Source organism: Taudactylus pleione, unplaced genomic scaffold, assembly GCF_031769625.1.
Source record: "Taudactylus pleione unplaced genomic scaffold, aTauple2 ptg003789l, whole genome shotgun sequence".
NCBI lineage: Eukaryota > Metazoa > Chordata > Amphibia > Anura > Myobatrachidae > Taudactylus > Taudactylus pleione.
The window spans coordinates 1-15,839 of record NW_028288110.1 but is presented as its reverse complement, the minus strand read 5'-3'; the positions used below and the strand labels follow the sequence as shown (position 1 = coordinate 15,839).

General features: G+C 50.1%; 1 protein-coding gene across 1 annotated transcript; it reads right to left on the bottom strand.

Annotated features, from left to right (window-relative positions):
- Positions 1-329: 329 nt before the first annotated feature.
- LOC148430429 (sterol carrier protein 2-like) lies at positions 330-13,645 on the bottom strand. Its single transcript, XM_088466604.1, is given in 9 exon segments — positions 330-433; positions 1,593-1,740; positions 2,429-2,579; positions 4,877-4,963; positions 6,026-6,089; positions 9,289-9,415; positions 13,079-13,114; positions 13,116-13,144; positions 13,474-13,645. Coding segments are annotated over 9 exon segments (822 nt in total). The 5' UTR covers positions 13,631-13,645; the 3' UTR covers positions 330-410.
- Between the last annotated feature and the right edge of the window lie 2,194 nt (positions 13,646-15,839).

Below are 15,839 nucleotides of genomic sequence, written 5' to 3'. Positions count from 1 at the left end.
TCACCATTTGCCTGTACAGCAGGTAACACTGCTTCTGGTCGGTAAGCCAGTCATTCCTGTGATCTTCCAGAACGGAAGCCACATTTCTGCACCGCAATGGCCGGAAATCTGCGCAGCTGGCTAGTGCACGAGGTTCCCCAATGGATGTGGCCCCTTACAATGTAGCCAGAGGAGCTTACGTGCTCTGCGTCTGTTTGCTACGTAGCGTTATATTGCATTATTGTACTAATAACAGCCGGCGAGTTATGCGAGTTATGAGAGAAGGCCAGGTCACCAAGACATAGCTCAGACGCCTCATTCACACAACACGTTGTCATCTCCCACCTGTCGCTCCCAATGGATGTCCTTTGGAGATCAAACCTCCACTCGGATTGATAACCCAGCGACCTCCATATGTATTATCTCCTCTGTCAATCAGATCCCCCCGCTCCTCCTGCAAGAGAAGTCACATGTATTACATATAGCAGGGGCATTCCACATGCTACATTCCTCCAGCTTCTGTGCAACTACACATCCCAGCATGGCTTATTAATAAACAGATTAATATTAGGTAATCACGTAAGTTTGCGTGATGACCCAATTGTGGATGGCAGGACACAGCTAACGTGCACTGCACACGCCCCCCCCAGCACCCACTGTGCGTGCCGTGCACCTTAGGGTGTGACCTGCGCACACACGCCCGCCCCAGCACCCACTGTGCGTGCCGTGCACCTTAGGGTGTGACCTGCGCACACACGCCCCCCCCCAGCACCCACTGTGCATGCCGTGCACCTTAGGGTGTGACCTGCGCACACACGCCCGCCCCAGCACCCACTGTGCGTGCCGTGCACCTTAGGGTGTGACCTGCGCACACACGCCCCCCCCCAGCACCCACTGTGCATGCCGTGCACCTTAGGGTGTGACCTGCGCACACACGCCCCCCCCCCAGCACCCCACTGTGCGTGCCGTGCACCTTAGGGTGTGACCTGCGCACACACGCCGCCCCCAGCACCCACTGTGCATGCCGTGCACCTTAGGGTGTGACCTGCGCACACACGCCCCCCCCCCAGCACCCACTGTGCATGCCGTGCACCTTAGGGTGTGACCTGCACACACACGCCCCCCCCAGCACCCACTGTGCGTGCCGTGCACCTTAGGGTGTGACCTGCGCACACCACGCCGCCCCCAGCACCCACTGTGCGTGCCGTGCACCTTAGGGTGTGACCTGCGCACACACGCCGGGAGAGGTGAGGACTGGAAGGGAGAGGGTAGGGGGCGGGAGGGACCCGGTATCGGATTAATTTATTTACTGCTGCGATGCTGTGGAGGGGGCGTGTCAGTGGGAGAACCTATCAGCAGTTGCAATCTCCACCAGATCATAGATTCTGGCATCTGATAGGTGGCTATGGGTGGAGCACCAAACAGCGGTGAGCAGAACTCCGGATACCTGGCGGCGGAGCTTTAGTCGGTGTGAAAGCCGCACATGACATTATAGGGAAAGGAAGCAACGTGACTGTATAACAAAGGGGAATGTGAATGCTGGCCTATTACCCCAGCTAGCGAATGGGCAAAAAGAGAATAATAGGAATAAAACACCTGAGTAACATGATTACCTGGCGGGCAAAGCCCAAGTGCCTCATATGTAATGAGCTCATTAGCAGAGAAACAATCATGAAGCTCAATGACATCCACGTCCTCCGGTCTCACCCCGGCCTTCTGGTAGCACTTCTCCGCTGCCGCCTTGCTCATGTCATATCCTACCTGCAAAGGACAGAAGAGCGAGACGTGGAGGGGAGAGTACCGACAGCGGTGCCATAGTGAGGAGGACAGAGAAGTAACACAGAGACATGGAGGGGAGAGTACTGACAGCGGTGCCATAGTGAGGAGGACAGAGAGGTGAGACACGGAGGGGAGAGTACTGACAGCGGTGCCATAGTGAGGAGGACAGAGAGGTAACACAGAGGGGAGAGTACTGACAGCGGTGCCATAGTGAGGAGGACAGAGAGGTGAGACACGGAGGGGAGAGTACTGACAGCGGTGCCATAGTAAGGAGGACAGAGAGGTGAGACACGGAGGGGAGAGTACTGACAGCGGTGCCATAGTGAGGAGGACAGAGAAGTAACAGAGACATGGAGGGGAGAGTACTGACAGCGGTGCCATAGTGAGGAGGACAGAGAGGTAACACAGAGGGGAGAGTACTGACAGCGGTGCCATAGTGAGGAGGACAGAGAGGTAACACAGACATGGAGGGGAGAGTACTGACAGAGGTGCCATAGTGAGGAGGACAGCACGGACCATACACACGTCACCACGGTCAGAGGCCCCTCCTGGTATAGAATTACACTAGTGACAGGCTCTACACAAAGAAGTAAACAAAGGTCCCCGAGTAACCTGGCTGGTTTGGTGGTGATCTTGCAAAGAGAATTGATAAAAAGGAAAGTATTTATACCGCCTTAATGCAGCTCTCCTCGCCAAATGAGCTAGACGTGTCCGTGCTCATCTCCTGCGCCAGGATCTCCACCGCCTGGTGCTGCAGACCATGATTGCGCACAAAGTCTTCACTTGCCAGAATGGCGGCTGCTGCGCCATCTGAAGTCGGGCTGCACAAAGATAAAATCAGGGATGAAATGTCAGATCCCTTCATTAATAAAATCTGACTGCAGGATCTGTGATTGGTGCCAGAGGACAACCCCGCAGCACCTCCCTGACAATAGGAGCCATCTAGTATATGAGTGATACAAATAGTCACAGCCCCGCAGCACCTCCCTGACAATAGGAGCCATCTAGTCTATGAGTGATACAAATAGTCACAGCCCCGCAGCACCTCCCTGACAATATAAGCCATCTAGTATATGAGTGATACAAATAGTCACAGCCCCGCAGCACCTCCCTGACAATAGGAGCCATCTAGTATATGAGTGAGTGATACAAATAGTCAGCCCCGCAGCACCTCCCTGACAATAGGAGCCATCTAGTCTATGAGTGATACAAATAGTCACAGCCCCGCAGCACCTCCCTGACAATAGGAACCATCTAGTATATGAGTGAGTGATACAAATAGTCACAGCCCCGCAGCACCTCCCTGACAATAAGAGCCATCTAGTCTATGAGCGAGTGATACAAATAGTCACAGCCCGGCAGCACCTCCCTGACAATAGGAGCCATCTAGTCTATGAGTGATACAAATAGTCACAGCCCGGCAGCACCTCCCTGACAATAGGAGCCATCTAGTCTATGAGTGATACAAATAGTCACAGCCCCGCAGCACCTCCCTGACAATAAGAGCCATCTAGTCTATGAGCGAGTGATACAAATAGTCACAGCCCGGCAGCACCTCCCTGACAATAGGAGCCATCTAGTCTATGAGTGATACAAATAGTCACAGCCCCGCAGCACCTCCCTGACAATAGGAGCCATCTAGTCCAGGTTCGCAAACTCAGTCCTCAGGACCCCACACAGTGCAGGTTTTCCAGGTCTCCTCACAATCACAAGTCAAATAATTAGCTCCACCTGTGGATCTTTTAAAATGTGTCAGTGAGTAATGAGTACACCTGTGCACGTGCTGGGTGACCTGGAAAATATGAACTGTGTGGGGTCCTGAGGACAGAGTTTGAGAACCTCTGATCTAGTCTGAGTAAGCGATACAAATAGTCACAGCCCCGCAGCACCTCCGTGACAATAGGAGCCATCTAGTATATGAGCGAGTGATATAAATAGTCACAGCCCCGCAGCACCTCCCTGACAATAGGAGCCATCTAGTCTATGAGTGATACAAATAGTCACAGCCCTGCAGCACCTCCCTGACAATAAGAGCCATCTAGTCTATGAGTGATACAAATAGTCACAGCCCCGCAGCACCTCCCTGACAATAAGAGCCATCTAGTCTATGAGCGAGTGATACAAATAGTCACAGCCCCGCAGCACCTCCCTGACAATAGGAGCCATCTAGTATATGAGTGATACAAATAGTCACAGCCCCGCAGCACCTCCCTGACAATAGGAGCCATCTAGTCTATGAGCGAGTGATACAAATAGTCACAGCCCCGCAGCACCTCCCTGACAATAGGAGCCATCTAGTCCAGGTTCGCAAACTCAGTCCTCAGGACCCCACACAGTGCAGGTTTTCCAGGTCTCCTCACAATCACAAGTCAAATAATTAGCTCCACCTGTGGATCTTTTAAAATGTGTCAGTGAGTAATGAGTACACCTGTGCACGTGCTGGGTGACCTGGAAAATATGAACTGTGTGGGGTCCTGAGGACAGAGTTTGAGAACCTCTGATCTAGTCTGAGTAAGCGATACAAATAGTCACAGCCCCGCAGCACCTCCCTGACAATAGGAGCCATCTAGTCTATGAGTGTGATACAAATGGACACAACCACGTAATTCCATTGCTTTGGCACGTCAGAATAAGTGGCAATGTGACTGATATACTCTGCATCACCCATACTTGCACACGTATGGTCCCGGAGTATGCACATTGCAGAACCAGACCAGATGCGCTCCGCAAATGTGCCCGCGGTCAGCACTGCAGAGGCTTCGTTATTTGTAGGGACAGAACTGAGCAGATGGCAATCTTTGTAGTGTGGTAATGAAATAAGAGCAGGAGGATATGAAAGGTGAACACAGTTAAACCAGATTTACATAGTACATGTGTGTTCTCCAGTCACTGTAGCATGAACTGTTGTGCATTACAGAGTCCCTGTGGCATTACTAGATGTGCTTGTGGCGTGTTCTGCATCTGCTGGAACAGACTTCACCCACAAACCTTTCATCTCAGAGGGAATGTAAGGACACAGAACAGGAGGCGGATGTTCCGCACTGAGCTGCCTCATCTGCTGACCATATAACATGTGGCCTAAGCCCTTATGGTGTTACAGTACGCGAGCGTCACTTACCAGCACTGCAGGACCGTAAGGAAATCAAAGACTTTCCGGGAATTTCTCACTTCGTCCAGGGTGTATTCCTCCTGAAACTGCGATAACCTGCAGTGTGGGGAGAAGGGGCCGTAAAGTACAATACAGGACAATGGCGCCAGTAACGATCATTTATAACATGTAGGGACCGTAATACTATTCCCATGTGCAACTGCACAGACTTCTTTACATAAACACGTCATATACAAACGCCACCATAAAGATCAGGCCACACCTAGTTCTATGGGTCGCTGGGTGCTAGAGGATGACCGCCATTGTGCGCCTAATCCCCCTATAGGACCACACCTAGTTCTATGGGTCGCTGGGTGCTAGAGGATGACCGCCATTGTGTGCCTAATCCCCCTATAGGACCACAGTTAGTTCAACTATGAAGTTTTTGTCCTGCTTGGCTCCAGCGTCGCTCATCACCGCCATCAGCTTTTGGGCCCTGCAGAGGTCACCGCGGTGATGACGTATTTTAATTTACAAAGATCTTTGAATCTTGATTCTTACCAGAAATTCTGCGGCTACAAATAACAAGAGCAGTTTAATGGGAAACTGCTAAATAGAGAAGTGGCATTGCAAATGGGAATGTTGTTACACGGTTCCTATGCTCATCTCATGCCAGTGTGTGCCAATCCGGGCACCTGGCACAGAATGCTCATCTCATGCCAGTGTGTGCCAATCTGGGCACCTGGCACAGAATGCTCATCTCATGTCAGAATGTGACAATCCGGGCACCTGTCACAGAAAGCTCATCTCATGCCAGTGTGCCAATCCGGGCACCTGGCACAGAATGCTCATCTCATGCCAGTGTGTGCCAATCCGGGCACCTGGCACAGAATGCTCATCTCATGCCAGTGTGTGCCAATCCGGGCACCTGGCACAGAATGCTCATCTCATGCCAGTGTGTGCCAATCCGGGCACCTGGCACAGAATGCTCATCTCATGTGAGTGTGTGCCAATCCGGGCACCTGGCACAGAATGCTCATGTCATGTGAGTGTGTGACAATCCGGGCACCTGGCACAGAATGCTCATCTCATGCCAGTGTGTGACAATCCGGGCACCTGGCACAGAATGCTCATCTCATGCCAGTGTGTGACAATCCGGGCACCTCGCACACAACTCACGGGTTATTTGTAGAATGTTTGTGATTCTTCCAAGCGATCTTAGCAAAATGGTCCAGCTTTGTTCCTGTAGGAGATGAAGATGTGTCAGGAGAGAGAGGCAGAGGGTACAAAGTGCTGTACACGTCCCTATTCCTGCTCATTACATTTAGCCTGTAGTATAAGTAACAGTGTAAACCAGAGTTTTTATTGGCTGATCAGATGAAAGTTTCAGGTCATCACAATCTGTGTGGTTGGGTGTAATCTGGACAATTTGTGTCACCTCTTGTCCTGCAGATTCTAAGCTTTGTTTGCTCTATAAAATTGCTGCATATTGTAATTATACGCCAGAGCCACTTTCACTCCGCACTGGATCGCAGACGCAGATTGCGACATGCCCCCAAAATAGTCACAACACTCCCTGCTATCTCCCCAAACGTTCCCGGACTGTCAATTACACTACCATAGTTAATCGTAGCGACTATTTACTTGCAATGTACCTAGATGCATGCGCAGATAATCGCTCAACTGAAGGGATAGGACAGGTGACACGGCTGCAGGCGATCAGTACCATACAATGGGCTGTACAGAGTATAACTGATCCTGAGCCATAGCTCAGCCAGCATAGACACCCACTACTGCTATCTCACATCTGTAATACCTCACAGTCCTGTGTATACATCTGTAATATCAGCCACAGCACAGCCAGCATAGAGACGCCCACTACTGCTATCTCACATCTGTAATACCACAGTCCTGTGTATACATCTGTAACATCAGCCACAGCTCAGCCAGCATAGAGACACCCACTACTGCGATCTCACATCTGTAATACCTCACAGTCCTGTGTATACATCTGTAATATCAGCCACAGCACAGCCAGCATAGAGACACCCACTACTACTATCTCACATCTGTAATACCTCACAGTCCTGTGTATACATCTGTAACATCAGCCACAGCACAGCCAGCATAGAGACACCCACTACTGCTATCTCACATCTGTAATACCTCACAGTCCTGTGTATACATCTGTAACATCAGTCACAGCACAGCCAGCAAAGAGACACCCACTACTGCTATCTCACATCTGTAATACCTCACAGTCCTGTGTATACATCTGTAACATCAGCCACAGCACAGCCAGCATAGACACCTACTACTGCTATCTCACATCTGTAATACCTCACAGTCCTGTGTATACATCAGTAACATCAGCCACAGCTCAGCCAGCATAGAGACACCACTACTGCTATCTCACATCTGTAATACCTCACAGTCCTGTGTATACATCAGTAACATCAGCCACAGCTCAGCCAGCATAGATACACCCACTACTGCTATCTCACATCTGTAATACCTCACAGTCCTGTGTATACATCTGTAACATCAGCCACAGCACAGCCAGCATAGAGACACCCACTACTGCTATCTCACATCTGTAATACCACACAGTCCTGTGTATACATCTGTAACATCAGCCACAGCTCAGCCAGCATAGAGACACCCACTACTGCTATCTCACATCTGTAATACATCACAGTCCTGTGTATACATCTGTAACATCAGCCACAGCTCAGCCAGCATAGAGACACCCACTACTGCTATCTCACATCTGTAATACCTCACAGTCCTGTGTATACATCTGTAACATCAGCCACAGCACAGCCAGCATAGACACCTACTACTGCTATCTCACATCTGTAATACCTCACAGTCCTGTGTATACATCAGTAACATCAGCCACAGCTCAGCCAGCATAGAGACACCACTACTGCTATCTCACATCTGTAATACCTCACAGTCCTGTGTATACATCTGTAACATCAGCCACAGCACAGCCAGCATAGATACACCCACTACTGCTATCTCACATCTGTAATACCTCACAGTCCTGTGTATACATCTGTAACATCAGCCACAGCACAGCCAGCATAGAGACACCCACTACTGCTATCTCACATCTGTAATACCTCACAGTCCTGTGTATACATCTGTAACATCAGCCACAGCACAGCCAGCATAGAGACACCCACTACTGCTATCTCACATCTGTAATACCTCACAGTCCTGTGTATACATCAGTAACATCAGCCACAGCTCAGCCAGCATAGAGACGCCCACTACTGCTATCTCACATCTGTAATACCTCACAGTCCTGTGTATACATCAGTAACATCAGCCACAGCTCAGCCAGCATAGAGACGCCCACTACTGCTATCTCACATCTGTAATACATCACAGTCCTGTGTATACATCTGTAACATCAGCCACAGCACAGCCAGCATAGAGACACCACTACTGCTATCTCACATCTGTAATACCTCACAGTCCTGTGTATACACGGGTAACATTGGAGAACATCGTCCCGTCACGCACAATTACAGCAGCTATGACCTAACCTCGCTGCGTAGGCAGAGTGACTAATTTCTGCACACGCCCATGTAACGGTGTTCAAGCGGACAGGCACGCCTGCGTTTCTGCAACCACTCCCCCGTCATCACCCCCAAACGCTCACGACCAGTCACTCACTCGGTGATGGATTCCACAGTGCGTCCATAATAACAGTGCGATCGCCGCGTATGCACATGCGCAGTTCGCAACAATCGGCCGATCTGCGTACACGGTTGCAATTACGATCCATGCTGAATCAGGCCCAATGGCATTGTGCGAGTAGCTGTGTGTTCTGGACGTTCCTGGTCACTACTAATTGTCTGCGCGATGGTCGGGGAAAGGCACATTGCTATCAGTAATCGCTCATTTCCCCTCCCCCTCCTACAGGAGCGCGCAGGAAAACACCAATATTGTTTGGTTACTGTGAAACAGCAATGAGCGCAGTCAACCCTAACAGGAGTGTAGACAGGACGATGGCGTTATTCTTCCTTAGTGTTCCCCTTTCACATGATGTATCCTGCAGAAAGTCAGCCAGAGGAAGGGGACAGCTGGAAGCTTTTGTGCCCCCATCACTGCGCCCCCCTCCCCCCCATCACTGCGCCCCCATCACTGTGCCACCCGCCCCCATCACTGTGCCACCCGCCCCCATCACCCATCACTGTGCCCCCCCCATCACTGTGCCCCCCCCCTCCCCCCATCACTGTGCCCCCCCCCTCCCCCCCATCACTGTGCCCCCCCCCTCCCCCCATCACTGTTGCCCCCCCCTCCCCCCATCACTGTGCCCCCCCCCTCCCCCCATCACTGACAATATTTTGCAGGGCGTATAGAATTATCAGCAGCTGCAGCAGAGTAGAGGAGGAGTATGATGTACTGTACCAATCACCGGACATTACCATATTTCTCCATGTGTTCCAGCCCGGCTCTTCCAAACAGCTGAGGAGCCAGAGGCGCAGGCTCCAGACCATACTTGTTGGCTATAACTTCTACATGTCTGTCTAGGGGGTTTGTCCGGTCAGTGTACTAAAGTACAAAAGAGAAGACCACATTGTGCATTACAGGACAGTGCACCAGTCACTACCGGCTACACAAATACAATGAAATCATTTTCCTGTCTTTTCTCCCCTCCCCCCTAGATCACAGGACATGACCGATACGCTGGGACATTAGGGACGCAGTGATAGAACGTTGATAACACAGCGCACTGGATACAGTTACCACGGAGGCGGCAGGGTTTGGGTCACGTAACTACAAGTGGAATTTTATTATTACAAAATATACATCAACAAAGTTCAGTCAGTAAATAATCCACATACACAGCTGATAATCAGAATAATGGGCAATGTCTAAGGACTCTAGTAGCAACACAAAAAGGCATCACGTCAGACAATCCCATAGAAGACATGAGACAGAACTAGAAGTAGACAAGCCTATAACACTGACATATGATACAATAGACAAGCCTATAACACTGACATATGATACATAGACAAGGCTATAACACTGACTGATATGATACATAGACAAGCCTATAACACTGACTGATATGATACATAGACAAGCCTATAACACTGACTGATATAATGATACATAGACAAGCCTATAACACTGACTGATATAATGATACATAGACAAGCCTATAACACTGACTGATATAATGATACATAGACAAGCCTATAACACTGACTGATATAATGATACATAGACAAGCCTATAACACTGACTGATATAATGATACATAGACAAGCCTATAACACTGACTGATATAATGATACATAGACAAGCCTATAACACTGACTGATATGATACATAGACAAGCCTATAACACTGACTGATATGATACATAGACAAGCCTATAACACTGACTGATATGATACATAGACAAGCCTATAACACTGACTGATATGATACATAGACAAGCCTATAACACTGACTGATATGATACATAGACAAGCCTATAACACTGACTGATATGATACACAGACAAGGCTATAACACTGACTGATATGATACATAGACAAGCCCTATAACACTGACTGATATAATGATACATAGACAAGCCTATAACACTGACTGATATAATGATACATAGACAAGCCTATAACACTGACTGATGATACACAGACAAGCCTATAACACTGACTGATGATACACAGACAAGGCTATAACACTATGTATCATATCAGTCAGTGTTATAGGCTTGTCTATGTATCATCATATCAGTCAGTGTTATAGGCTTGTCTATGTATCATTATGTCTATGTATCATTATATCAGTCAGTGTTATAGGCTTCTCTGTGTATCATTATAACACTGATATAATGATACATAGACAAGCCTATAACACTGACTGATATGATGATACATAGACAAGCCTATAACACTGACTGATATGATACATAGTGTTATAGCCTTGTCTGTGTATCATCAGTCAGTGTTATAGGCTTGTCTATGTATCATTATATCAGTCAGTGTTATAGGCTTGTCTATGTATCATTATATCAGTCAGTGTTATAGGCTTGTCTATGTATCATTATATCAGTCAGTGTTATAGGCTTGTCTATGTATCATTATATCAGTCAGTGTTATAGGCTTGTCTATGTATCATATCAGTCAGTGTTATAGCCTTGTCTGTGTATCATATCAGTCAGTGTTATAGGCTTGTCTATGTATCATATCAGTCAGTGTTATAGGCTTGTCTATGTATCATATCAGTCAGTGTTATAGGCTTGTCTAACACTGACTGATATAATGATACATAGACAAGCCTATAACACTGACTGATGATACATAGACAAGCCTATAACACTGACTGATATGTACTTTTTTATTTATTGCTACAATGGCAGAGACTGTGGGGCCAGATACAGAGGAGGAGGTAAGTGGGCTGTAAGCTGCCCCCACGCTGCGTGCTGTATGCTGAGTGGTGCCATTTATGTAGCTGGCACGCCCCCTCTGTATGCCTGGTGCCATACCTCCATCGTTACATTGCGCATACCCGCCAGCCCCCATCCTTGTGTAAGAGGTCTGGGAACAGGCGTATTTAGGCATAGGTGCCACCCTGCACACCCTCACCGAGAACTTCCCATTACATCCCCGAAGCCGCTGATCCTCCTGCACACCTTCACCGAGATCTTCCCATTACATCCCCGCAGCCGCTGATCCTCCTGCACACCTTCACCGAGATCTTCCCATTACATCCCCGCAGCTGCTGATCCTCCTGCACACCTTCACCGAGATCGTCCCATTACATCCCCGCAGCCGCTGATCCACCCTGCACACCCCTCACCGAGAACGTCCCATTACATCCCCCCCGCAGCCGCTGATCCTCCTGCACACCTTCACCGAGATCTTCCCATTACATCCCCGCAGCCGCTGATCCTCCTGCACACCCTCACCGAGAACGTCCCCATTACATCCTCGCAGCCGCTGATCCACCTGCACACCCTCACCGAGAACGTCCCATTACATCCCCGCAGCCGCTGATCCACCTGCACCGAGAACGTCCCATTACATCCCCGCAGCCGCTGATCCACCTGCACACCCTCGCGAGAACGTCCCATTACATCCCCGCAGCCGCTGATACACCTGCACACCCTCACCGAGAACGTCCCATTACATCCCGCAGCCGCTGATCCACCTGCACCGAGAACGTCCCCATTACATCCCCGAAGCCGCTGATCCACCTGCACCGAGAACGTCCCATTACATCCCCGCAGCCGCTGATCCACCTGCACACCCTCACCGAGAACGTCCCATTACATCCCCGCAGCCGCTGATCCACCTGCACACCCCTCACCGAGAACGTCCCATTACATCCCGCAGCCGCTGATCCTCCTGCGCACCCTCACCGAGAACGTCCCATTACATCCCCGCAGCCGCTGATCCACCTGCACACCCCTCACCGAGATCTTCCCATTAACATCCCCGCAGCCGCTGATCCACCTGCACACGCTCACCGAGAACGTCCCATTACATCCCCGCAGCCGCTGATCCACCTGCACACGCTCACCGAGAACGTCCCATTACATCCCCGCAGCCGCTGATCCACCTGCACACACATTGCGACTACACGTCCACAAAACCCACCCGCATTCAGTACTATATCCGGCCGCAAAATAGTGCTTCAGACCAGCGTTTCCATACAGAACTATTTATTCCCAATCACCGGGGACATTGGTGAGATGAGCAAATATCAGCATCAAACTAACAATTACAGCAATGACAACATTTATTATTTCCACCTCTCTGAGCTGTGAGCAAAAACCATTACTTGGAACATGAATCTGTGTCCCCACCCCTTCGCCGCCTGTGCATACCCCCCCTGCATGCCATCTGCCTGTGCATACCCCCCTGCATGCCATCTGCCTGTGCATACCCCCCCTGCATGCCATCTGCCTGTGCATACCCCCCCTGCATGCCATCTGCCTGTGCATACCCCCCCCTGCATGCCATCTGCCTGTGCATACCCCCTCCCCCATAAGACAACACATACACTGGAAACAACGCATTTTTAATGTTACTATGCTAAAGTGATTTTCAGCAGTGTAGTTGGTGGGGTTGCTTGCAGACATGATAATAGGACTTAGCAGGACAGGCTCAGTGTTACTGCTCTAGACCCAAATGGACCAGGATGAAAGTCTGTCCCCATCGCAAACCCGCAGTTACTGACAATGAATTTACTAACCATGGCTGTCAGTGATCCTCGCTGCATCTTCTCAAAAACCGAGAGCCAGGACGCAGTCTGCTAACCCTGGAGAGAAGACAGACAGAGACATGGTGAATGGAAGTGTAACGATGTACAGAAATAATGACATCTAGAAGAAAAGTCAGTGTCTGACATCACACAACATCTATGACCCAGACCCGTGGTGACATCATGGACATATAACAGATGCCACCACCGACAGAGGAACGTCCTTACACCTATTATTCTATCTATATTGGGTGGAATGACCAAAGCCTCAGTAGGAAAGGATCATCCCTGTCTATGGGCTGAGGATACCGGTACTGGCGTCTTCCAGGTGTTACTAGTCTCCTGGTGATTTACTTATCAAAGCGGCAGAATTGTCCGGTTCTCACCTCCCTGGATCAGCTGTCGGGCTAGGAAGAGCGCCGTGGAGCCGGTAGAGCAGTTGTTGTTGACGTTAATGATGGGGATTCCCGTGAGCCCCAGGCTGTGATAAATAGCGCGCTGGCCGCACGTGGAGTCACCTACAATACAAAAACAGAAAAACATACCAGCAGCCAGTATAGAATAAGCATTGTATCTAGTTACACACTGTGGCCCTCATTCAGAGCCGCTCGCTATTTGCGGTCGTTCGTTCTAAAACAAGGGGTGGCTATTCAAATGAACCGTTCGCTAATTGCGGTCTGTTCACGCCTCTAAGTCTGAAAGAGCGAGCAAAACTTGTGGTTGTAATTTTGAAAAATACGCCCCCCTTGCCGCTTGCATCATACGTCATGTCCGCTATTTATTAGATTAATCGAGTACATCGAACAGCGTATGAACTGCTCGCTATTCTTGTGGCTGTTTTTTTCAACCGCTATTTTTGCGAGCAGTTCTGAGTAAAAAAAACCAAGTGACGTGGTCAATGACGCTGCTGTATTAATTATGCACTCCCTTAAAACGCCCGTTTTGATCTTTAAGCATGCCTGCGTTCGAATTCCACACCCCCGTTTTCAAGCACCTTCCCCTGTTACCACCCACATACGCCTCCTCCTGTCACTCAAAAAAGCAGGCATTCGCTATATAGCGAACAAACGATTTTCGGCCGCACTGACTGGTTCGCGCATGCATATTAATATCCATACGCATGCGCAGATGTGCGAACATCGGTCAGAACGAACGAGCGGCCGCTTACGAGCGGCTCTGAATCAGGGCCCCTGTGTGCACCACCAATACACCCTAGGTGCAATGTCATGTAACCCCAGCAGGCTGTACTAATACACAGTATAGAATAGGTATTGTATCTAGTTACACACTGTGTGCACCACCAATACACCCTAGGTGCAAGGTCATGTAAACCCAGCAGGCTGTACTAATACAATACCTATTCTATACTGTGTATCTAGTTACACACTGTGTGCACCACCAATACACCCTAGGTGCAATGTCATGTAACCCCAGCAGGCTGTACTAATACACAGTATAGAATAGGTATTGTATCTAGTTACACACTGTGTGCACCACCAATACACCCTAGGTGCAAGGTCATGTAACCCCAGCAGGCTGTACTAATAGAATAGGTATTGTATCTAGTTACACTGCGTGCACCACCAATACACCCTAGGTGCAATGTCATGTAACCCCAGCAGGCTGTACTAATACACAGTATAGAATAGGTATTGTATCTAGTTACACACTGTGTGCACCACCAATACACCCTAGGTGCAAGGTCATGTAAACCCCAGCAGGCTGTACTAATACACAGTATAGAATAGGTATTGTATCTAGTTACACTGCGTGCACCACCAATACACCCTAGGTGCAATGTCACGGTATGTAGACAGTGATGGATCTTTTCCTGGTCAGTTTTAGCCTTTCCTTTATAATCGCTGATCCTGAGCGTGTATACCAGCGTCTGGGCACGGCCCCATTGTCCAGCGCTGTCTGCTACACATAGCTCCGGGAGCTCAGACATGGGTGAGAATAGTGACAACACTCAGACCTGCTGGGGACGGGGGAGTTGCCGACAACTTAGACACAGCCATGCCGACATCATCTTGCAGAAAAGTATTTTGGGAGACAAATGTATAGTGGGTAATGCAGACGTTATATATATATATATATATATATATATATATATATATATATATATATATTTTATATACAGGGGATAACGGACAGGAGGAGGAGGAGGAGGAGAACAGGTGGATGACGGGAGGAGGAGGAGGAGGAGGATGACGGACGGGGGGGGAGGAGGGGGAGGAGGAGGATGACGGACGGGGGGGAGGAGGGGGAGGAGGAGGAGGATGACGGACGGGGGGGGGAGGAGGGGGAGGAGGAGGAGGATGACGGACGGGGGGGAGGAGGGGGGAGGAGGAGGAGGATGACGGACGGGGGGGAGGAGGGGGAGGGGAGGAGGAGGGGGAGGAGGAGGGGACGAGGAGGGAGGGAGGAGGGGGGAGGAGGAGGGACGAGGAGGAGGAGGGAGGAGGGACGAGGAGAGGGACGAGGGAGGAGGGACGAGGAGGAGGGGACGAGGAGGAGAGGGACGAGGAGGAACGGGGGTGGGGGAGGAGACGAGAGGAGGGACGAGGAGGAACGGGGGGGGAGGAGGAGGGACGAGGAGGAACGGGGGGGGAGGAGGAGGGACGAGGAGGAACGGGGGGGAGGAGGAGGGACGAGGAGGAACGGGGGGAGGGGGAGGAGGAGGGGACGAGGAGGACGGAGGACGTGGGGAGGAGGAGGGACGAGGAGGAACGAGGGGGAGCGACGAGGAGGA